At 46.6% G+C, this 25,775-nt stretch overlaps 1 protein-coding gene across 2 annotated transcripts in view; it reads right to left on the bottom strand.

The window, feature by feature from the left end:
- Nucleotides 1-25,775, bottom strand: part of ASAP3 (ArfGAP with SH3 domain, ankyrin repeat and PH domain 3) — a 398,324-nt gene that overhangs the window by 12,968 nt on the left and 359,581 nt on the right. For both annotated transcript variants that reach the window (XM_086957571.1, XM_086957572.1), the window contains one exon: nt 1,330-1,615. In XM_086957571.1, the coding sequence (XP_086813697.1) occupies nt 1,330-1,615 (286 nt within the window). The remainder of the gene's footprint in view (nt 1-1,329; nt 1,616-25,775) is intronic.

The following is a 25,775-nucleotide window of genomic DNA, read 5'->3' as shown; positions in this document are numbered from 1 at the left end:
TTGAAAGAGTCTTCAGGATGCCATCATTCACGATTCTGAAATTTGAATTTCTGGCATCTTGTCTGAGTTTATGGGAACCATATTTCAGCCCATGCATATTTGTAAACTTTCCTTTGTACCTAGAAATGTGCTCTTGTGGGTGAATATTAGTTCAGCAATAATAATTAATGAAACTCATGCTTTTGCTGAAAAGCCATGCTTTTTTATTCGTAAAGATAACATGGCACTATGGAGTCTAATACATTTGGCCTGAAAGTCATTTTTTGTTTATATGTTGGAAAGGTCATTTCTTACCGTACATTTTCATCCACCTCTTCAACCGTCATTGAATCCTGTTATTATTTTTTTCGATTTTTTTTTTAAATGAGAAACAATGATTTTGCTTTTGCCCTTGTGGCTCGAGGGTTAAGAATATTTTCAACTTAAGGCAACCTCATAACCTCATGCACATAGCTTCTTGCATTCGGTTAGTTATAAACCAATGAATGGCGCTCTATGTGCAGGTCTGCGGACAATTCCACAAGTGTTAAAGCTTTAAAAGCATGCTCCCTAGCAACATCCCTTTTCTGGAAATTTCCAAAACTGTAACTTGGTGTTTTTAGCATTTTCTTGAGCTACTTAGCTATCTTCTACTCTACCTTCAGAATTGCTTTAAGCCGTATACAAAAATATCCTCACTTGTAAAAATGTTAAGACCGACCACAGATTTCGTGTGTAGAAACAGAGCTAAGCTTCCCTCACGTGAATGAGCTTGGGTCATCGCTATCTGCTCCAGAGGAAACTAAACCCAAAATGGCCACTGAAACATCTATGGTTACAGGTATGGTAAAGTTGTTTGGGTCTCTTCACATTTATTTATGTATTTATTTTCGGGCTTCTATAGTGTGAACCAGACCCCAAGGGGTATCAGAGTGCTTTAAATCAGTCATCGTAAAAAAAAAGTGAAGTGTGATCAAAACAATACCTGAGGGGAAAGATGTTGCTGACTAGGAAGGGTGTTTAGTTCTTTTTTGAAGTAGACATGGGAGGGGTTGGCCCTGGTGGCAGGTGAGGTGGCGTTCCACATTTCAGCTGCGGATTCGAGAAAATTTGTACGAGAGTTCTAAACTTTGTGCATGCCGGGATTACTAGGTGCAAGGAGTCAGAGCTTCAGCTGGAATGGGAGTCTCCTGACATGGTTAGTTTATTAGGGATTAAAATTGGGTTCTCTACTCATCCGACTACATAGGTTATATGTGCATGACTCGATTCAGATTTGCTGTGGAAGAAACCTGTTCATGAGTGGCAGGAAGGTCTGGACATATTTCGTTTTCCAACACACTCACATACCTGAGCAATGGAGGGGTTGGCTGCCCCTTCTCAGCTGGACTCCCAAAAGGGTGGATGAACACGGGCTCTGACCCCCGTCGCTGGAGGCTTCCCGCTAGCTCAGGACCATCCCAGCAGGCCATGCTTCGAGCTTCTGTGGGGCTACTGGAGACCTGGCGACGGTAGAGGTGGTTGGCTCCCTCTAGGGTGCTGGGGGCACTGGATGAGGAGTTAGGGCGGGTCCCCAAGCTCTCTGGAACATTGACAGGATGAGGCTCAGCAGACTGGCGAGGCCCTTCTGAACGATCTAGCATCGAGGATGGGATAGGAGAGAAAGGAGAGACAGAAGGCAGACAAGGTTTATAGCAGCTGAACCTCACAATCTTGGCTTTCATTTGATATCTTGTAACAATTGGTCCGTTTGCCATAAGCACTCTAAACCCAGCGTTTCATTTTGACTTTAACCAGGGATTTAAGTGAGCCGGGTCTTGACCAGGAGTTCTAAAAAGCAGGTGCTGAGACAGGTCCCTATTGGGCCCTCCATTTTTTCCCTGAGTCACAGGATGAAAAACAAAATCCTAACTCTGCAGCAGTGCCACCCTTCACTGATTTGATGCAACTTCAAAGGGACTCGTTATAGTACTTTCAGTCTCATCATTTGAGAACTGAAGCATGTTTTATATTCTATACAACAAAGCCAAAATACGTAGCTTATTTATAATATGCAACTAGCAACCATTGGCAAAGCCAATATTACTGGCTTGTTATAGGTCTAATATTACTTGTTGTATTATATATCTGGATGCAATGACAGAAGCTGCAAATTACCAGATTGATGGCATACTATACTAAACACAGGTTTTTAGCTTACGTGTTTTAGGCTACGCCCTAATTACATCAGACACGACCCTTTGATAGACACAGTTGTTCATCCTACTTAAAGGCCTGACTTTCCCTTACATCTTTCAGCTCAAAATATGTTTTCTTCATGTCTCTGGTACCTTTTGACGTGAATATCTTTCAATTTATGCCAAGAACTGATACTGAAATTAAGAGGAATAAGGCACGTAAAATGTGAAAGGTTGCTCTCAGGTGAGTCACTATGTGCAGGGCCACTGGAATTATGTGGCAGGGGAGGATTAAATTAGGCATCAGTCTTGACTTAATTATGTGGCAAGAAAAGGCAATTTAGGAGGCCTAATGCATAATACTTTTTTAATTTGTCATTTGTAGGTTTCGCCTGGACAGCACTTGTGAAATCTCTTGTATTCAATATATCTTACAAGGGGGCTCTGATCAATTCAAATGGCCAAATTACTGTGTTAATTCACTTTTGTCTGGAACCTTTTTTTGGTTAACCTCCCATGGCTGCACACATTTACTATACTTCTTCTCAAGCTGTTCACACTGTTAATGCCCCATTTACTATCAAGATAAGATCTCTTCCCATGGAAAAGGCAGACCGCTTCTAACAGTATGCTGGAATGCTTACTTTTTATTACTTTGTTGTGCAAAGAAGATGCTTTAACCTTAGAATTTTTGTGGCATTTCCTATTCATGCCTCAGTACCTTTCTATGCACTTTGTAGCCATAATTGGATCGATTTTTTTCAACATAATCTTTTTGATCATTATGATCAAATTCTAAATGTTGTAATAAACATTGCACAGTAAAAATGTTACTATACAAGAGCTATGCTATATTTTAGTACTAAACAGGCAACCACAAGTGCAGTTACCCTGAAGGCAACAGGGTCATGATTTTGAATGGTGCAGCAGGTGCAGAGGCACTGGGGCCAAAAGTTGTCACAAGTCCACTAAACACCAAATATTGCTATATCTTACTACTAATCAGGCAGTTACAAGTGGAGTTATATTGCAGGCAACATTATTTGACTGGGCAGCAGGTGCAGTGGCACTGGGTCCAGAAGTTGTCAGAACTCCTCTAAACACCTAATATTTTTATATTTTACTACTAAATATGCAATCACAGGGGCAGTTATTTAGCAAGCGCTAAGGTTATGATTTCAATAGTGCAGTGGCATCAAGACCAACAGCTCCAGACGCCACACTAAACACTGATTATTGCTATATTTTACAACTAGACAGACAGTCACAAGTGCAGTTACCTTGAAGACAACAGCGTCATGATTTGAATGGTGCATTAGGTGGAGTAGCACTGGGGCCAAAAGTTGTCAGAACTCCTCTAAGCACATAGTATTGCTATATTTGACTACTAAACAGGCAGTCACAATTGCATTTACCCTGCAGTTAAAAGGGACTTCATTTGAATGGTACAGGAGGAGCAGTAGCTTTGGGGCCAAAAGCGCTAGGGACCCACAAAACCCAGATTATTGCTAAATTCTACTACTAAACCAGACAGTTACAAGTGCATTTATCCAGCAGGCAATAGGAGCATGTTTTGAATGGTGCAGCAGGTGCAGTAGCACCACAAGCAAAAACTCTAGGCACCCCACTAAACGCCTAATATTGCTATATTTTATTCCTAAACAGGCAATCACAAGTGCAGTTATCTTGCAGACAACAGAGTCATGATTTGAATGGTGCTGTAGGTTCAGTGGCACAGGGCCCAATTGTTGTCAGAACTCCTCTAAATACCTTTTATTGCTATATTTTACTACTATACAAGCAGAAACAATTGCAATTATCTTTCAGTTAAAAGGGACGTGATTGCAATGATGGTGCAGCAGGTGCAGTGGCACCGGGGCCAAAAGCTCCATGGACCCCACTAAACACAGACTATTGCTAAATTTGACTACTAAACAGGCAGTCACAAGGGCAGTTATCTAGCAGGCTCTAGGGCCATGATTTCAATGGTGGAGCAGGTGCAGTGGCACCGGGGCCAAAAGTTGTCATAACTCCTCTGAACACAATATTGCTATAACATCAATTAATTCTATTATTTCCCTCTTTCAGTTTTCAAAATGTTGCTATTACTTACCCGCACTATATCACTAGTAACAGCACAATATATTGACTTTTTGTACATAAACAAGTCATAAAACTTTAACAGACTTTCTGTAAGTTATATTGTACAACTACTCAGCAAGCTACAACTTACAACAAAAACAGCTTATTAATCACATAGGCGAAACATAATGCATTTACCAATGCTTGTTACACATTTGAATAGTGTCTGGGTGAAGATTTAATCTCCTGAGTATCAGTTCAACACACAAACCCAGCAATAAGCAACAGAAAGGTGGACAGTCAACCTGCGCAAAGGGACTTCCACTGCGCAGCAACACCCATTACTGAATGTTTACACATTTTTGATCCGCTTAACCCCTTCCATGCTGATGACGAACCCCAGCCGTCATGCACTACGGTGCTCGTGTGCTGATGACGGCTGGGGTTCGTCACGGCCCGCCCCTGTTTGTGTTGTTTACAGCACACCAGTGGAATCGCGGCCGCATGGAAAGGGTTAAGCTACCAAAAATTTGTGGTTGAAATCTGCAGATTGTGCAGAAGATGGTAGATTATGTGGTAAATGTGACTAATCCATTAAAATGTGAAATATTCTGTGGCTGCAAAATCGCATAATTCCAAAGGCCCTGGCTGTCTAGCATTTCCCTCCCACTTACCCAGGACAGACACCCCTCTTCCAGCCAGTTCCCAACAAAGGAAGTCAGGCAGAAGAGGCTTGATCCTAATCATGGGTTTAACCATGCTGGGAAGATGAGGCGCAGACAGAAGCTGAAAGAAGCAACACTCAAATGGTAGGAGCAAGGATGTAGGTGTCTGCAGTGGGAGGTAAAGAAAATAGTCTGCTATGCGCGAGAGTGTTCTAAAAAACAGAGGAAAAAGAGGTGAAATGCTTTAAACAATGTTGTGTTGGGCTGTCTGAGTTTAAGTCACGTCTTTCACTTACAAATCAACACTTCCACCATTTGTTGTTTATTTATTTATTTATTTATTAAGCAATTTGTAATGCGCAGACTAAACCCGAAGGTATCAAGGCGCCTATCAAAATCAAAAAACAGAAAATATACAGAAAATAGAGTGCCACTAATGCAGAATGCCACTAGGGGTATGCAAGTATGAAAAGATGGGTCTTGAGCGCAGATCTAAACGTTTGCAGAGAGGGGCTAGATTTTACTTCTAGAGGGAGGGCATTCCACCACTTGGGTGCCAAAAAGGAAAAGGCCCTGCCTCCCCATCTTACTTTTCTGACACGAGGCACAGAGAGAAGGAGTTTGTGACCGGAGCGGAGATTTCTACTAGGGTTGTGCCGAGAAAGAATGGATCCCAAACTTGAGGGGTTGGGTTTAGCAAGAGCTTTGTACACTAGGCACAGGGATTTGAAACGGATCCGGTATTCAACGGGGAGCCAGTGCAGTTGTTTTCGGGCTTCAGTGGCAGAGGCACGTTTGGGTAGGTCAAGAGCAAATCTTGCTGCTGCGTTCTGGACCACCTGCAAGCGCTGTAGATGACTCTTGTTCAACCCTGCATACAGCGCATTGCAGTAGTCCAGACGCGAGCCCAGGAAGGCAACAGCAAGTTGCTTTCTTGCCTGGGGTGACAGAAAGTGCCTGATTTTCCTCAGAGTGTGAATAATCCCCCAGCAGGTCGAAACAGTCCTGTTGACCTGTTGGCACATACTGAGGTTGGGGTCGATCATAACTCCCAGGTTTTTGGCTGACTGGGTGGGCTCGGGACATGCACCCAGCGAATCCGGCCACCACTCCGCCGACCAGGTCGATTCCTTTCCACCAAAGACCATCACCTCTGTCTTCTCCCCATTCAGCTTGAGTGAATTGTGGATCATCCACTGGCCAACTGCCTCCATGCAAGATCTAAAATTTGCGGCAGTTGACGTAGCTGGCTGGGAGAGAGAGACTAGGATCTGGGTGTCGTCCGCGTAGGACACTACCTCCATCCCAAAAGATCTAATAAGTCTGGCAAGGGGGGTCACATAGATGTTAAAAAGGGTAGGGCTAAGCGCTGACCCTTGTGGGACCCCACATTGCACAGACAGGGATGGAGATAGGAATGAGCCCAGCATTATCCTTTGTTCTCTGTGTTCGAGAAAAGAGGAAAGAAGTCCCAGAGCAGACCCGCGAACACCGATTTCCCTTAGGCGAGATGTTAATACCGCAGGAGAAAGGGTGTCGAAGGCCGCAGTAAGGTCTAACAGGATCAGGAGGGAGGTCTGACCCTCATCAACTCTGGTGCGGATGGTATCCAGCACTATGGTGAGGGCAGACTCGGTGCTATGTTCCCTCCTGAACCCGTGCTGGGAAAGATCCAAACAGCCCGAACTCTCCACAAATGCCGCCAGATGTTTATTTAAATAGGCTTCAAGCATCTTTGCGGGAGCCGGGAGCAGTGAAATGGGGCGAAAGTTCTTTAGCACCCCGGGGTCCAGAGAAGGCTTTTTAAGCAAGGGTTTTACAACAGCATTTTTCCACTGTTGGGGAAAAATGCCTTCCTTCATCGCTCTGTTCATAATGTCAACCAGAGGAGGAAGGAGAGATTCTCTGCACTGCTTAAGGATCTTTAGCGGGCAGGTATCCAGCGGAGAACCAGATTTAGTTTTATCAAGCAGGATTTCAAGATCCTGACTGGAAAGAGGAGGAAAGGAGGTCAATTCCTGAGGCGGAGAGGATACCGCAACGCTGGGTTCAGGGAGGGCAGGCAGCGGGGGGACGGTGATAAGGGATTTTTGGATCTCCAGAGCAGTGTAAATGTCAGCGATTTTAGACTGGAAGAAGGCCGCTATCTTGTTGCACAAGTCCTGGGAGGCAACCACAGGATCCGGTGTCTGGAGTGTCGTGAGGGAATCGACTATCCTGAAGAGATCTCTAGGAGATGACACTGAGGAGGTGAGTGCCGTGAAGTATTCCTGCTTGGTTTTAATGACTTCAAGTTTATAATTTTTAAGCAAGATCCTATGGGCTTCTCTGTCTTTAGAGGTTAGGTTGTTGGGTTGTCATGCAACGCCCTCACAACACTATTAAGTATCCTGTACTTTACATAAGCTCATCAACTCCTCCCTAGAGAATCCTACTTTTACATTACTGAACTTGAACACTTGGCTCTTAAATAAGCCTTTGACTCCTTACAGTATTATATTTAAGGGCGGGCCTTCCCTTTGTTTTCCCATCATGCCTTGTTGGTTAGGCTCTCCAAACAAAGACACTAATATCAATATCTTCATATGATTCCTGTCATTACAACCCTTTGAATTCCATATGGTTCGTTGCCCTGGACAGAGACAGGCCGATTATGACTGTCAATGATGCTTTCATCAGTCTCCTAAACCTGAACGACTTAATCTAAGGGAGTAGGGTTGAAACAGGTCTGCGCCCTCCTCCGAGCTTCTACTTGTGATTCCACCTGCTCACCATTTAAAATCTATCTCCTTGCAGACAGTTCACAACATGGGAAGGCAGGCAAAAGAGGCTGAATTCTAACCAGGGAGTCAGGCAGGCCGGAAGTATGAGGCATCCGCTGGAAGTTTGGAGAAGCAATGTTCACATAGAAGGAGCAAGGGCGTAGGCAGAACGGGATGTGATGGAGGAAGTCTATGGAATGAGAGGTCAGAACGCGGAGGGGCGACATATTCAGAATTCAAAGGAAAGAGGGAACATTGTGCCCACACAAAAAAAATGTGGATGCTCCCAATGATATCTGGGTGACCCAGTGTTACTGCTATCTGGCAAGGGTTACAGTTGTAGCTATTGGAGCCTAGAGCCCAGATTAAAGGCCCAACAGGTCTCTACGTTCTTGATGGGCCAGTTCTCAATGATTGTTCCAAAGGTTCATAGCATCTCTAGGTTTGTATCTTAAAATCTACCAGTCACAGTAGAGTTGTTGGAAACTCTGGACAGGGGTGGAAAGGCCTTGCTCATCATGCTAGATCTGTCGGCGGCCTTCGACACCGTCCCCCACGACCTTCTCCTTACAGGACTCTGGGAGATTGGCCTAAGGGGAACGGTGTTCGAATGGTTTCAATCTTTCTTGGCCGACCGCAGACAAACGATCTGGGCCCCCCCTTTCTCCGCCCCTATGCCGCAGCTTGAGGTGGGGGTTCCGCAGGGCTCCATACTCAGCCCCTCCCTTTTTAACATCTTCATGAGGAGCATCTTGGGTCTTTGTCATTCGTTACCGCTGGGGTGCCCGGGAGGACTGCTGACCCTCTGGTAATTGCTGGGATTGCTGCCTGCCTCCCGCTGCCCGCTCCCACTACTATCTAGGGAAGCGCTGGACGCTGCGTGGAGTGCAGGGCAGGGCACTACAATCCCCAGAACCCCTGCAAACCACGTGACCAAACAGCAGCGCCAGGAGGCGCTTTAAAATCCTGACGGACCTGCAGAGCGGGGGGAGCATCTTGGGTCTTTGTCATTAGTTACCGCTGGGGTGCCCGGGAGGACTGCTGACCCTCTGGTAATTGCTGGGATTGCTGCCTGCCTGCCTCCCGCTGCCCGCTCCCACTACTATCTAGGGAAGCGCTGGACGCTGCGTGGAGTGCAGGGCAGGGCACTACAATCCCCAGAACCCCTGCAAACCATGTGACCAAACAGCAGCGCCAGGAGGCGCTTTAAAATCCTGACGGACCTGCAGAGCGGGGGGAGCATCTTGGGTCTTTGCCATTCGTTACCGCTGGGGTGCCCGGGAGGACTGCTGACCCTCTGGTAATTGCTGGGATTGCTGCCTGCCTGCCTCCCGCTGCCCGCTCCCACTACTATCTAGGGAAGCGCTGGACGCTGCTTGGAGTGCAGGGCAGGGCACTACAATCCCCAGAACCCCTGCAAACCACGTGACAAAACAGCAGCGCCAGGAGGTGCTTTAAAATCCCGACGGACCTCCCTCGCGGGACGCCGGGCTAAGCCCGGGCAAAGGGCGGGCCCTCTGTGGCCCTCAGAGGACTGAAGAGGACGGGACGGGCCACCCCATTTGACTCTTTAACAGGAGGAGGTATTGTGAAGCTTCATTTTCATTGACTATATTGACTATTTGGCCGTTTCCAACAATATCGTAGACACTATGTCCATTTGGGAAGAGCTCAACGCCCTGTGTGGCACAAAGTACGTCCCTGATGCAATCATCTCCCCTACTGTGGGCACTAACTGTGTAATTTCTAATGGCCTCCCACGGGACCTAGCTTCCCCTGTAAATAAAGACCAAAACCAAGTACACGCGTCTCCCCTGGATCTTAATATTAGAGGGAAGCACGACAGTGACATTGCAAATGGGAACCATGCAAGTACACTAAATCTGTGCATCAGCCCAACATCAGCTCCCTCTACACTAACAACATCAATGGAGGACACGGCCGCGGCCAAATTAGACGACCCCGTCTTGTCCCCCAAATTGACTTTATTAACCCAAATTGAGCAACTGTTGTTAGCTGTCATCTCACCCTTGGTCTTAAAAATCAACGACTTGGGGGACAGGCTGAATAGCATCGAGGAAGTAATCAAAACGTATCCTCCTCCAACTAATAAAATGTGTACATCCATTTGCCTTAACCCTCCCATTGCCCCTGAAAAGCATAAGTCTGGTATTTGTAAGAACGGTGAAACACAAATACAGCCTCCCTGTTTACCTGCCCCAATAGGTCCCAAAGTAACTTTAAAACCTGTGATAAAAACACATACAGTGGTTAGATCTGCTCCTGTCAGAATGCCACGCATCAACTTACCTCCTGAAGCCGCCCCATATGTGTTTGTCCTCTCTGGGGTCCCTGCCCTCAGCCAGGGAACACACGAATCACAGCAGGACCTGCTAAATAAGGTCATTTTCTGGCTACAAAACAATAGACCTTTGCCACCTGAGCTAGATGGTGGTATCTTGAGTGTCAGGAGGGTGGGGTGGTTAGGCACGCTGCCCAAAGACATCGCTGGGGACCTGGTGCTAATTAAATTTAAAAACAGGAATATCGTCCCCTATTTACGATTTTGCCCCCCCAAAGAAAGACATGGCAATATTCACATTTGGGATTTGCACGATTTTTACCTGAGCCCCCAACATATTCCTTACATAGACCAACGGCAATGAAATACTACTCCTGGGGAAGGGGACCTCGTCTCCACAGTGCAACTAATCTTTTAGCCTCCAACGGTTTTGAACTTTTGCCCAAAATTTTTATTTTTAAGACCCCACCACTTAGAGGCCACTCATAAGCCTGAGCAAAACTGACAGGGTAGGATGTAACTGATAAGTATATTAATGATAGAGGCTTGCTTAAATGTTCTTCCTCGGCTCCACAGTATGTATGTAAGTCTCTTTGTTTTAGAGTTGTTTTATTGAAAATGAAACCTATGCACATTGATTAGCTGATTCGTTATACTTATTTAATCTTGTTTTATTAACTTTGTAATGAAATGTTTGGTGTTTATGAAATGTTATGGTGTTTATTTATGTATTGTTGATGCTTTTATGATTTTAATCTAAAATCGAATAAAGCTTAATTGAATTGAATTGAATTGAACATCTTCATGACACCATTGGCGGCACATGTGGAGGAGCTAGGGGCCCAGATCGTATCCTATGCGGATGACACACAGCTCCTGTTCACGTTTGACAAGGGCTGTGACTTCGACGGGGCGGCCATCCGGAAGTGCCTGGAGTTTGTGTTTGATTGGTTCGGGAAAAGCGGCCTCAAATGCAACTCGGACAAATCAGAGATATTGTTTTTTGGCTGTCCTGCCGACCCGAGATGGAAGTTTTGGTGGCCTTCGGCCATGTTCCCCCCGGCCAGCGATTCTGTTACAGCAAAGAATCTGGGCATGCTGGTCGATAACACCCTCTCCTTCAAAGCCCAGGTAGCTGGCCTGACAGGGAAGTGCTTCGCCATCTTAAGGATGTTGAGAAAGTTTCTGCCGTACCTATCTTTGGAACACAAGAAGATAACGGTGCAGGCCTTGATAGGCTCTTGCCTAGACTATGCCAACATCCTTTACTTGGGTCTTCCTGAATATCTGCTGACCCGTCTGCAGATAGTCCAAAATTCGGCAGCCTGGGCAATCTTTGGCCTTACCAGAAGAGCCAGGGCGAGCAATCTCCTTGCCACTCTGCACTGGCTGCCGATTCGCAAGCGCATCTCATTTAAGACCTTAACTACAGCTTTTAAGGTGCTTCACAATCTCGGTGCTGGCTATTTGCAGAGAAGGGTCAATTTCTATCTTCCATCTAGACCCTTGAGGTCTGCTGCCCAGGCCTATGCCATAGTGCCGTTAGTGAGACGTGTTCGCTGTGGAGGTCGCTCCTTTAGCTACCTTGCCCCCCGTCTTTGGAACACTCTGCCCCTGATGCTGCGAACGTGCCCTAATTTGTCTGCCTTTAGAAAAGGACTTAAAACTTATCTCTTTGTTCTGTAAGTTGTTCCTTGGATTTCTAGTACCGTTTGGCTGTCCTGTTGGTTGCTGGTATTTTGTGAAGAGGATCTATAGCGCCGGGACGCTCTTGGAGCAGCTGAGCGCTCTACAAAACACCCAGTAACATAACATAACAACAGTTGTTCTGGTGGCGGGGAGCCGAAGTGTAACAAAAACACCCAAAGGAAGCCACAAAGGAATCAGTAGCCACTGGCTAATAGACAGACTGACAAAATAGGCTAATGTGACTTCAACCAGTGATCTCTGATGAGGGAAATGAGCCCTTTTTGAAAAGGTCAAAACCCCTGTTTTTGCCCGGAAACTGATGTGACTTCGACTGGAAGTGCACTGGGTTACTTCTAACCAAGTCCCCAGTGCCAGAGCTCTTTTCCAAAATTGTACAATTGTTTCCCCCAATTGGCAAAATCTTTAGCTCCCTCTGTAAGTCCCTAGTAAATGGTACCCTTGGTACCTAGGGCTTGGGGTACTAAAGAGGGGCCCTAAGTGCAGCAGCATGAAATGTGCCACCCCAAGGGACCCCTCACCAAGCACATACAGGGCTGTTATCGCAGGCTGCATGTCTTGATGAAGACAAAAGGGAAAACACTACATGTCACACATCCCTGTGTGCCATGCCAGTAGTGTGGCTTACTGGTTAGAGGCGGCAGACCCGAGAGCAGAGGACGGCCCGGGACCAGGGTTCGATTCCCGGCGCGGCAGGTTTCTGGACCAGGGTCAGCGGACTCGATAATTTTCTCGCCTCGGTGCCCACTCTGATCAGCGATCACACTCGGCAACTCTGGGCATTAGCTTGACTCATCTTCACTAACGGCCCCACCAGACCGCCGGGGATGCCTGGTCTCACCCTGGAGATACCCATTAAGGGACCATCTCTCAGGGAAGCCAGGAAGGGTTTCGCAGCGGTCGAAGCGCCTTGGGACCCTACGGGTAAGTAGTGCGCTATATAAATGCCTATACATTTACATTTACATGTCGTCTAACACTGCATGTGATATTTAAGTCACCCTTACAGCAGGCCTGACACTCCTAAAGCAGGGTGTTGAATATTACATGTGAGGGCATGCCTGCATGAACAGATATCCCCCTGTGGTGGTCAATCCTATTACTGCCAGTAAAAAGTGACCAGGGAAACCTTATAAAACAAGTGCTGGACACTGGTGAAAATGAGTTCCCCAGCTACATCATAGCATCACTGAAGATAGCGATGCTTGGTATCAAACATCTCGTATTCATAAGCCCACACTGATTCCAGTGAAAGAGTTACCTATACATGCTCCCAACGGGCACCTTAGAGGTGCCCCTGAAAACCTACTAGCATCTGATGTGCTCCCTGACTGGTTTCTGCCAGCCTGCCACACGAGTCACTGTTCTGACCTCCTAAGTTGAGAGCCTTTTGCTCTTAGGAGACCCAGAATAAAAGCCTGTCCGGGAAGAGGGTGTGGCATACCCTTCCACAGGATGACCTGCTGATTAGCCTTTCTAGGCCAGCAAGCTTCAAAGAGCTGCTGCTTTTAAAATGCAAGTCTGGCTCCCCTCACAGGACAGGAAGCCAACCCCCTTTGTCCACAGCCCCTCTGGCACCTGGACAGGTGGGAGAATTAGCTAATCAGGTAGGCGTGCTTCCTCCAGGCTAGTACCACCCCTAAGGTGGGCTAAACTGAGACGGACACAATTTTGCATAAGTAGCCATCTTTGTGACGGCATACTTAGGCATTCTGGGGCAGGGTTATGCCCACTTCCAACAGGAAGTGGTCATACATACGGGTCATAGTGACACCAACGGTAAGTAGCCTTTTGACTACTTCCCAACACTCCCCTAACACCCCATAATTCAGTATTTATGGTAGCGCATGACACCAGAAGAGCAGATCCTGATGACCTGAACGGATAAGATCAATCAATCGATACATTTCTAAAGTGCACTACATACCCGTGAGGATCTCAAAGGCGCTGGGGGGAGAGGGGGGACACTGCTACTGATCGAAGAGCCAGGTCTTGAGGAGTCTTCTGAAGGCCAGTAGGTCTTGGGTCTGCCGTAGGTTGGTGGGGAGGGTGTTCCAGGTCTTGGCGGTGAGGTGGGAGAAAGATCTGCCGCCGCCGGTTGTTTTAGAATGGGGGGACTGTGGCGAGGCTGGTGGAGCAGAGCTGGCGGGTGGGGGTATAGAAGCTGAGTCGTCTGTTGAGGTTTGCTGGGCCGATGTTGTGGAGAGCCTTGAAGGTGATCCTCTTGTTGATGGGGAGCCAGTGCAGATCTCTCAGGTGGATTGTGATGTGGCTGCGGCGGGGGATGTCGAGGAACAGATGTGCCGAGGCCTTCTGTATACGTTGCAAACGTCCCAGAAGCTTGGCCGACGTTCCTGCGTAGTGGGTGTTTCCGTAGTCCAGCCTACTGGTAACGAGGGCCTGGGTGACTGTTCTTCTCCTTTCGGTGGGGATCCACTTGAAGATCCTGCAGAGCATTCGGAGGGTGTTGAAGCAGGATGAGGAGATGCCGTTGACCTGCTTGGTCATGGAGAGGGTGGAGTCGAGGATGACCCCTAGGTTGCGTGCATGGTTGGTGGGTGTCGAGGCTGTTCTTAGTGTTGCTGGCCACCAGGAGTCATCCCAGGCTGAAGGGGAGGAGCCGAGGATGAGGACCTCCGTCTTGTCAGAGTTCAGCTTCAGTCGGCTGTTCCTCATCCATTCGGCGACAGCCTTCATTCCTTTGTGGAGGTTGGCCTTGGCGGTGTGAGGGTCTTTGGTGAGGCAGAGGATCAGCTGGATGTCGTCAGCGCAGGAGATGATGTTGAGGTCGTGCTGTCGAGCGACGCGGGCGAGGGGTGTCATGCAGATATTGAACAGCATTGGGCTGAGGGAGGAGCCCTGGGGTATGCTGCAGTTGATTTTGGTGGCATTGGATCAGAAGGGAGGGAGGCGAAGGCTCTGTGTTCTGCCGGAGAGGAAGGATGTGGTCCAGTCCAGGGCCTTCTCTTGGATCCCGGCGTCGTGTAGGCGTGTTCGTAGTGTGCGGTGGCAGACCGTGTCGAAGGCGGCTGACAGGTCCAGGAGGATGAGGGCCAATGTTTCTCGGTTGTCAAGCAGGGTCCTGATGTCATCGGTGGCGGAAATTAGGGCGGTTTCGGTGCTGTGGTTGCTGCGGAATCCGGACAGGGAATGGGACCAGGATGCAGTTTTCCTCGAGGTAGCGGGCCAGTTGTTTGTTGACGATTTTCTGGGTGACCTTCGCCGGGAGCAGGGAGATGGGCCGGAAGTTCTTGAGGTCCTTGGGGTCTGCCTTGGGTTTCTTGAGTAAGGCGTTGATCTGGGCGTGCTTCCAGCTCTCCGGGAGGGTTGCTGTCTCGAAGGAGATGTTGATTACTTTCCGGAGATGGGGTACGATGGCTGTGCAGGCTTTGTTGAATATGTGGTTAGGGCATGGGTCTAATGGAGATCCGGAGTGAATGGTGCTCATGATCTCACTGGTCCAGGAGAGCAGGCGGTTGGTGCAGGTGGTGGTCGTGGGGGTGGTGGTTGTCGTGGCGTTGAAGCTGTTGTGGATTTCGGCGATCTTGCTGTGGAAGAAGGTGGTCAGCGAATCGCACAGATCTTGCGAGGGTGGGATGTCGTTGGTGTTAGAGCTGGGGTTGGAGAGTTCCTTCACGATGTTGAAGAGCTCTTTGCTGTTGTGTGCGTTGTTATCTAGGCAGTCTTTGAATGAGGCCCTCTTGGTGGTTCTGATGAGTTGATGGTGTCTGCGGACGGCGTTCTTGTGGGCTGCGTAGCTGTCTGATGTTCGTTCGCTGAGCCAGTTCTTCTCCAGTTTTCGGCATGTTCATTTGGAGGCCTGGAGGCCTTCGGTGAACCAGGTGGCTTTCTTGATGGTGTGGCTGTTGGAGGGTGTCTTGAGTGAGGCGAGGGTGTTGGCGCAGTTGTCGATCCATTGTCTGAGGTTACGGGCGGCGGTATCGGTGGAGCCGGCGGGTGGGCTCTGGGTGAGTGTGGTGGTTAGCTGGTCTTCGGTGATTTTGCTCCAGCAGCTTTGAGGCATCTGTTGGGTGCGGTGGTGCGTGGTGGGGTTCCTAAAGACAGACAAGAAGAGTCACACAGCAAGAACAGAAGACCCAGCAATTCACTTGATGCCAACCCTGCTGTACTGTCTGTTGACTTCACCTATTGCACCAGAATGAAACTGCAGCTTCTGTCCTGCAGCTGCTGAGTCCCCAAAACCTGGGAGACCTGCCAGCCTCTACCCAGGAACCAAGACTTTCCGAGGGACAGCAGAACTGTCCCATGCGTCCTGCAGACAGCACAAGAAGTACAAAGAGGACTCCAGCCCCACCAAAACCCGCCGCCACCAGGCACCACTGTACCCGAGCCACCCAGCCCATGTCGGAGTGAGCCAAAAGTGTCAGCATGGTCCCCAAGCCTCTGAGTCCACTGTGGAGTGACTCCTCGTGAACTCCCCGACGTCGCCTGCAGCCTCTGTTGGCAGGCCCCTTAAACTGTGAGTGTTGCAGGACGGAAAAACCCAACACCCCACCCAAAGACCCTTGGCACCTGGACGCCCCGTCTTGACGAGAAGATGACCAAAGGTATCCCCATATCCCCAAACATCGCAAGAACTTAAGCCACTCGTTGTTCTTACCGGACTGGTCCCCAGTCCCCTCCTGCACCCTCTCTCTAGCGCAACCGTTATCCATAAGTTAACATTGGGAATCCGACGCTGTTTTGCAACTCTGCACCCGGCCGCCCTAGTGCCTCTGGTGGTGTTCTGCTGCTGCTGGCTTGGACCTTGCCCACCACTCACCGTAACTCCTGGAGAAGAGTCCTGTAAGTTGCTGACAAGAACTGGTAAACTGCATATGATTTTACTCCCATAGGATAACATTGCAGAATTTGCACTAGGTGTCGTCTTTTTGAACTGAAAAGAATTCATATTTAAAAACGTATTTATCTTATGAAGATACTTGCCATTTTTAGGTCTCACAGAACTGGGTATCAGCACGCATGCGCTGCTTGCTCTGCGAAGCTTCCTGTAATCAAGCGGATTTCAGAAGTGGAGTCTAGGCTCCGCCCCTTCTTTCCATTGGCTTACATCATCGTTGATGCTAAACGCTGGCTTTGGATTGTGAGAGAGGCTTTTCAGTCCCTCCTTGTTACCACCCTGTCTCCTTTGGCCCCACCCAGGCGGACTGGATCTTTTATTTGCGGCAGTACAGCTTTTAAAGAAGACCATGGCGCAAAAATCCCTCAAGTGCGTGCTGCTCCATTCCCACTGCGTTGCTTTGCAGACAACTGCCCACACTGTAACAGCTAAACCAGCACTTGACGCTCCACTCAACGCACAAAGGTCAAAGAAATGCCAGAGTTAAATCAAGAACTCCTCCTGGTCAAACCGGGCCACGTAGCTGGTCAGACGGATTGGTCTCATCATGCCGCTCTGGCCTCTGGTTCTGCCAATCAGATTCAGGGTTCAAGAACACAACTGTGTCATGGGCAAACACAGTATTAACAGTTGCCGATTTCTAAAGCAAATGGATTTGCGTCTGCTCGCCACTCAAGCACTGGCCATCACCTCAGATGCAACCAAGCCGCCTCTTACAACCATGTAGCAAAGACCACCCAAATAGCAGGCACTATATATTTTTGAAAACATGCGCACGTAGCTGACAAGTTTTTTTCCTATTGTGCGACTTTGCCATTTTTTTACTGTACTTAGGTGTGACATTCAGTGTCTTTTTGTGACACACTCAGGGAAACATCTCATTGCCGTAAAATGCAGTAGAATCAAAGTTATTACTACAGCCATTTAAATTACCACAGTTTGTGACACTTGTGAAGTCGAAAGACCCCTATAACAGCCCTTCCCTTGACATGCATCCTATTTCAAACAGGATGGTCATGGATTATTTCGTGGAATAACAACAAAGAAAGCATCTAAAAGCAGCATTTAAATGTGTCCTGATTCACTCATGCTATAAACCTTACCTGCAAATGATGCTTTTCGAGCCGCTCAGAAAGGCTTTGGAGGGCTGTCCGGACACCGTGGTGGCAGCCCGCTCTTCACGGCCTGGGTAAATACAACTCTGGGCAACAAATGTGGTCTTGTGACCACAGGCCAGACTGAGAAGCGCTGCCATTGGACATGGGGGAGGTGAGAATTAAACTTTTGGTACATTTGTGTCTGTGTTTGTGTGGTGGCGCGAGAGACCAAGGGAAAGAGAGAGCCAGTGTGTGCAGGTTTTATTGATTTGTGTTATCTTTCTTTATAGGACGGTTCTCAACTTTAACTTGTACAACCAATTGAAACATATAGACAAGCGTTTGCAATGCAATAGGTTTACACTAGTTTGAGCTAGTGGCATTGTAAGGAAAATGCTACTTACCAGTATGCATCTGTTTTTGGCATGTAGAGCTGCAGAGTTATACACTGTGCATAGATCGCCATCTAGTGTTGGGCCCGGATGTTTGCACTTGTTTCTGTCCTGAAAAGTTCTTTGGAAGTCACAAGGTAGGTGACTCCTCCTTTGGATCACATTGCGCATGGGCATCGTCTCCATTCTCAGATTGTTTTTCGCCATTAGGGAAATGATGGCACTTTGCAAGAAAAGGAAGGATGTCCATGTAAGTTGTATCTAATTAAGATAATACTGGAACAGATAAAGGTAGCCGGGGAGGCGGGTGGGTGTGTGTAACTCTGCAGCTCTACATGCCAAGAACAGATGTATACTGGTAAGTAGCATTTTCAGTTTGAGGCATATGAGCTGTAGATTACACACTGTGCATAGATTGTATAGCAGTGCCCACTCTTAGCGGCGACCACCCGTATCTGTTGCAGTAGTTTGAAATAGTATTTTTAGTACAGCCTGGCCCACAGTAGCTTGTTTAGTTTGCACATCTACACAATAGTGTTTTGTGAATGTGTGCAGTGTAGACCATGTAGCTGCTTTGCAGATGTCATCTTAGGGAATGTTCCCTAAAAATGCCATTGAAGCTCCTATTTTTCTTGTAGAGTGGGCTTTAGGAAGAACAGATAATGAATTTTTAGCTTTGTGGTAGCAAATTTGTATACATTTGACAATCCATCTAGCTAACCCGGATTTTGATATAGGGTTGCCCTTGTGTGGTGGTGAGAAAGAGACAAAAAGTTGTTTGGTCTTACGAAAGGGTTGTGTTCTCTCAATGTAGTATGGCAATGCTCTTCTAACATCTAGGTTATGAAGAGCTCTTTCTGCGACTGTCTGTGGCTGCGAGAAGAGAACGGGCAGTTCCACAGATTGATTGAGGTGGAAGAGAAATAACTTTAGGAAGAAATTTAGGATTAATACGGAGAATGACCTTATTATGATGCATACATCTTTGTATGTGTGTTGAATAGACACATCCAGGGGATTGATATTGTTGTTGTGACAATATATTACAAAACGTTTCCACTTTGCTGCATAACATGCTCTAGTGGTTGGACATCTAGCTTCTTTTATGACGTTCATGCAGTCAGGAGGAAGGTTAAGGTAACCGAATTCTAGGATCTCAGGAGCCAGATCGCAAGGTTGAGAACGACCTTATTATGATGCATTTGCAGAAAAGGTTCTTGAATGGTTAGTGCTTGTAGTTCACCAACTCTCTGTAGAGAAGTAATAGCTACTAGGAACGCAACCTTCCATGTTAAAAATTGTAGTTCACATTTATGTAAAGGTTCGAAGGGAGGTCCCATTAGCAGTGTGAGAACAATGTTCAAATTCCACACTGGTGAAGGTGGTACTCTGGGAGGAATTATTCTCTTAAGGCCTTCCATAAAGGCTTTTATGGCAGTTACTCTGAAAAGAGATAGATGGTGTCTATTTTGTAAATATGCTGCTACGGCAGCAAGATGAAGTCTAATAGATGTGTAGGCTAAGTTACATTATGTCGTCGAACACATGTGTATGCTCTTGATCATTGCACATATCCTTGAAAGGAGATACAAGATGTCGTCCGCTTTCACTATAATGTGGTTGCTGTCATTAGTAATGCTAATCGTCACACTAGCTGAGTTGATGTGTTGGTCGCGCAAGATAACTAATATGATTTCTGTTTCTTTTATCTTTCCTTTAATTTTCGTGCTATTAGTTTTAGTTTCTATACATACCTGTTGCCTTATCAGAAAATGTTTATACTGCTACATCCATACTGTCCTACTGTGCGATCCTACTGGACACTTGCATGTACACCTTATTATGCTGACTGTGTTACCTGCTATCCCTATGTACATGGTGTATATTTGTTTTGTACTAATGTGGATTGCCTCGACAGCCTCAATAAAATGTTTAAAAAAATAAAAAATAAAAAGTTACATCTTTGGAGGTGTAGTAAGTATCCTATGATGTGTTGAATAGACACATCCAGGGGATTGATATTGTTGTTGTGACAATATATTACAAAACGTTTCCACTTGGCTGCATAACATGCTCTAGTGGTTGGACATCTAGCTTCTTTTATGACGTTCATGCAGTCAGGAGGAAGGTTAATGTAACCGAATTCTAGGATCTCAGGAGCCAGATCGCAAGGTTGAGATGAGCTGGGTCTGGGTGTCTGATCTCTCCATGGTTCTGGGTTAAAAGGCGTGGAGATGGGTATAGTTTTTGGTGCGGTACCACAGACAGTTGTAGCAGTATGGTGTACCACGGTTGTCTGGCCCTTGTTGGAGAAACTAGGATGAGGGTTAGAGAATGCTGCTGTAGTTTGCGCACTAGTAGTGGCATGAGTGGGATAGGCGGAAAAGAGTACGCAAATCTGCCTGACCAGTTCATCCATATTGCATTGCCTTTGGACAGTGGGTGTGGATATCTGGCGGCAAAGCTTGGGCATTTGGCGTTTTTGTGGGTGGCAAAGAGGTCTATCTGAGGTTGTCCCCACATCTGAAAGAATGGTTGAAGAACTTGCGGATGAAGTTCCCATTTGTGGAACTGTTGTGTCTGAGGACTTAACAGATCTGCCATGGTGTTTTGTACCCCTGGAACATGTTGGGCTAAGAGGAATATGTTTTGAGGTATAGCCCACCGCCATATGTTCTGTGCTAGCTGAGAGAGTTGCAGGGAGTGTGTTCCGCCCTGTTTCTGTATGTAATACATGGCTGTCATGTTGTCTGTGCGGACTAATACAGTCTTGTTTGATATTTGCTTTTGGAATGCTTTTAATGCAAGGAATATGGCTAGTAACTCCAGGTGGTTGATATGGAGTAACGTTTCTTGTGGTGTCCACCTGCCTTGCATGGTGTGTTGTAGTAGATGGGCTCCCCAGCCGGAGAGCGATGCGTCCGCTGTCAAGTATATCTGAGGAACTGGCAATAGGAATGGTCACCCTTTGGGAAGGTTTTTGGTGTTCCACCACTGCAGAGAGCGATGAGTACGACTGTCCACCAACACTAGATCTGTCAATTGACCTTGAGCCTGGTTCCATTGGTCTGCTAAGCACTCTTGGGGAGGACGCATTTGTAGTCTTGCATGGGGCACTATAAAAATGCAAGAGGCCATCATCCCAATGAGCTGTATGAACACTCGAGCTGGAAGGAGTGCTGTGGCTGAAATTTCGTGAGAAGAGCTTGCATGTTTGCTATTCTTACCAGAGAGGGATAAGCTAGCACTGTTGAGGTATTTATTGTGGCACCAAGGTATTGTTATATGTGGGACAGTTGCAGATGGGACATGGTGTGGTTTATTGTGAGCCCCAAGTCGAGAAGCAGTTGGATAGTGGGATGACACACACTGGTTGTCGGGGCTGGATTTATGAGCCAGTTTTCTAGATATGGGACAACGTGAACGTGCTGTCTTCTTAAGTGTGCTGTCACTACTGCAAGGCACTTGGTGAATACTCTTGGTGCTGTTGTGACTCCGAATGGGAGTACTTTGAATTGATAGTGCTGACAGTCTATTACAAATCTGATATACTTCCTGTGACCATGGTGAATGGGAATGTGGAAGTATGCGTCCTTGAGATCTAAAGTGGCAAGGAAGTCGTTTTGTAAAAAAAGAGGAATGAGCTGTTGGAGTGTTACCATGTGAAAATGGTCTGACTGTATGTATATGTTTAGGGGTCTGAGGTCTAGAATAGGCCTTAGAGAGCCGTCCTTCATTGGGATAAGAAAGTATAGGGAGTAAACTCCCTTGTTTTGTTGGTGCAGAGGAACTGGTTCTATTGCACTTTTTTCTAGTAGGGATATTACTTCTTGCTTTTAGCAGTAACAGATGCTCTTGTGACATTGGACGCTGTCTGGGTGGTATGTTTGGGGGGGTAGATGTAAGTTCAAGACAGTAACCTGATTGAATAATTTGTCGCACCCACCTGTCTGATGTGATGTTGGTCCAGACAGGAAGGAATTGTTGTAGTCTTCCCCCCACTGGAGTGGAATGGTGAGGGGGAAGTGAAAGAAATTCATTGGGTAGGGGTGGAGGCAGAGCGGGAGTTGTTACTTTTGCCTCTGCCTTTGTTATCGTTACCCCTGTAACCCCCTCTTTGGTAGCCCCTAGTGAAGGTGGATTGGCTAGGGGTCTTATTAAGAAGTGGAGGGGCTATCGGAAAAGTAGCCTCTTGTGTTGCCTCTGTAGGATGAACGACGAAAGGAACGTCTGGGAGCTTGCGACTGCATGGCTCCCATAGATTTAGCTGTGTTTTTATCTTTTTTCATCTTTTTTAAGGATACATTGACACTAGGGCCAAATAGGTGTTGCTCATCAAATGGTTGATTGAGGATGGAATTCTGGACTTCAGGTTTGAAACCTGAAATACGTAGCCAGGCATGCCTACGCAAAAGGACGCTGGTGTTAATTGACCTTGAAGCAGTATCTGCGGCATCTATGGCACAATGGATGGAGGCATTGATGATAGTTTTACCTTCCTGTATGAGTTCATTGGCCCTATTTTTATATTTGTCTGGTAGATGCTGCATTATGGATTCCAGCTCATCATAATGTGCCCTGTCATATCTTGCTAACAGCGCTTGAATATTGGCAATGCGCCATATGTTTGCTGCCTGTGATGCCATTCATTTGCCAGAGGCGTCAAGGAGTTTAGACTCCTTATCCGGTGGGGAGGCCTCACCTGATGTTTGGGAACTGGCCCTTTTCCGTGCATTAGAGACTACAAGGGAGTCTAGCGGTGCGGGCCTCTAATATAGACTGGTTCTCTAGGGGCAGCTTTGTATTTTTTCTCAATTCGGGGGTTGAGGACTAGAGCCCTGACTGAATCTTTAAATACCTCTGGTTCATGCTTAATGACCCCTTTAAGCATTGGCAGAATTGAAGTGGACCTTTGTGTGGTGTCAAAGTGTCCATTAAGAAATCTTCCTCCAGTGTCTGTGTGTAGGTCAACCCTTACAAATTTCAAATTATCGAGATCTCGTGGAGATAGGAAACGCGTTCGAGACAATACCTTTGGAAACGGGTGAGGGATTGCGCACCGAAGGAAAACTCGGTTCCAAACTGGAGCGCAGTAAACACATGCGAGCCCGATGGCGGAAAAAAACAATCCGAGGATGGAGCCGATGCCCATACGCAATGTGATCCAAAGGAGGAGTTGCCTATCCCGTGACTTCCAAACAACTTTTCAGGACAAAAACAAGTGCAAACATCCGGGCCCTACACTAGATGGCAATCTATGCACATTGTGTAATCTGCAGGTCAAATGCCTCGAACATGACAATACCTTTTATATACGTTTTGTTTTTTAAAACATAAATAAAAGGCATTGTCATTTACAATGCCATTAGCTCAAGCTTGGATAAATGTGAGACCTATTGCATTGCAAACACTTGTTATAAATTGGTGTGGATCTCGTTTTTGAGTCAAGTGTCTTATCTATTGAACATTGTGTGTATTTTCAGATGTCATGCACTCCTCTGTGTTGAGCCTAAGGCAGCTCGACCACAATACCCCCTAATAGAGCACCATGGGAGTGCCATATTGAGCCCCCTGTCCTCTCATAAGGACTCTTTGCATGATATATCTTGATTTGATATACCATATAAAGAGCTAGTCACCTACAGCTGTCAAACTAAATGGGCTAGAAAGATGGTTCAAATGCTCCGGGATTCAAAACGACCTTCCTCAGACAAGTGAACAAGACTTCACCTCAGAGGTTTAAGATTGAGTTTCTTCAGAATGCGCTGGAGCAGTGAAGGAGATATGTATATGTATATATGATATGTGCTGTACTGTCAAAAACTTTGGCAAAAGGCAGCAAAAGGCTGTCCAGGATCAAAGCCTAACATGTATAGTCAATTTGAGATTGGAGGGGTGGCTGGATTTTGTAAAGATAGACTGTGGAGTAGGTGCAATCACAATATCAACATGAGGAAAGTCAAGCGTGAAGTAGGCACGCCCTTCTCAACTTCAGAGGATGATGATGATGGACCAGCTCCTGGAGCGGTTATGTAGTTGTTGCTTTTCTGGGACTCCAGGGATGGGGGACCACACAGCTCTGCAACAGTCTTGGTTCCTCGAGATAACTCCATGATGGTCCTGCCTGTCAGCTGGGCCTTCTATTGTCTTCCTTGGAAGCAGATAACGTCCTCCTGGTAGGTGCAGCCGAGCTCCTTATTGAGGTTTATCCTCCAGGTCCCGCAGCAAGGCATCTCACATGCTCGCCAGACTAGGGCCCACTCTTGTTCAAAAGTCTTACTTCCTTACACAGGTATTTAAACTTCCTCTGTGCCCCTGGGGCAAAAACAAACCAAGTGCTGACTGAAGAGTTCAATATATAACCACGACTGGTGGCTAGGTGGACTGCAAGAACCATTAGATTGTCTGATATTTTACAATGTCCCAAAGTTTCACATTGAGCCGTTGCTTGCCAAGTTCATGGGCTTCATTCCCAGTGTCTACGACTTATCATTTTGAATTGCCCTAGGTGTGAAGCACGTTTATGTTACCCCAAGGTTCTGGTTTCAGGGGAAATGACCATAACACAAAACCTGGATGGAAGTGGGTTTCACCAGTCAGCAGAAATCTGCAAAGGCTTTGGCTAACTTCCAGCCACAACCACTGGGTATGCCTAGGTCTGGTAAAGGGGAAATTAAATGTAGATGACAGGTGGCGTCTTCTGTTCCGCTGATCTTAACTCTTCTAACTCTGTCTCTCTACCTCTAACTCATTGAAGAATAGAGATGCAACCCTTGTAACATCCTAAATTAATACTCCATATATCTCCCTTGTGTCCAGTTCATGCCTTTTCATCTGTTATTCTTTTTCCCAAATCCTCCTATTTTCAGTCTTTAGCTAAAACATTTCATTCTGTTGTTTTATTCTGTCAAGTTCAGTGAACTTTTTTTAATAGGGTGCCTGTGTATTGTTGATTTTGTTTGCTTTTGTTTCTGAACTGGGGTTTTGTTCATTCAAATCCAAAGGATTGAGCATATCGACATTGCTATACTGCAGCAGAAGATTGTGGGTGACGTCCTGAATGCAAACTACACACTGCAATTTTTAGAAATTAAATGCGAGATAGCGTTGCGGATCTCTGTCGGACTCTGGGATCATTAGGAAATGCCTAATTGGATGCTTGACTGAAATCTACCGAATTTTGATAGTAGCAATTTTCAGTTACCGAGACTGATCGATCTTTCTCTGCACCTTACGATTTTGTGGAGAACCTCTTTTATACAATGTTGGCCCTGATGAAGCCTTTGCAAGGTGAAACGCGTTGGCTGCATGTTTACACGGTTTTATCAAGAAATTTAAATAAAGAAGAATATTCTACCATATTGCTGAGGACCTACAAGTTTTGTTTTATGCTAATTAGTTTTACATAATCAACGGCATTTGTTGCCTCTCTTTTTTGTGAAAACAGTACAGTGAGCATATCGACATGTTCTGTACTGGGCCGACAAGAAATGCACGATTCATAACCTAATGGGAGAAACGTCTTTGTGTAGAATTGTAACCATTATTCTGAGTTTGTGCAAGTTGTCTCTACCCAAGTTATGTGTTGACAGTCTGTCAGAATCAGAACTCTGGCTACAAGCAGAGGCAGAGATCAGGTCTGTGGACAGATGGCTGGAAGAGAAAACTAAACAATGCACCTATTCTCTTAACCCTTCAAGCAATACTATGCAATTTCCACTTTAAACTCCAACACATTGTGTCGTAGGGCC

This window comes from Lissotriton vulgaris, chromosome 2_1, assembly GCF_964263255.1.
Source record: "Lissotriton vulgaris chromosome 2_1, aLisVul1.2, whole genome shotgun sequence".
In the NCBI taxonomy this organism is placed as follows: domain Eukaryota; kingdom Metazoa; phylum Chordata; class Amphibia; order Caudata; family Salamandridae; genus Lissotriton; species Lissotriton vulgaris.
The sequence above is the reverse complement of the archived record's forward strand: the minus strand, read 5'-3'. Positions and strand labels throughout refer to the sequence as shown.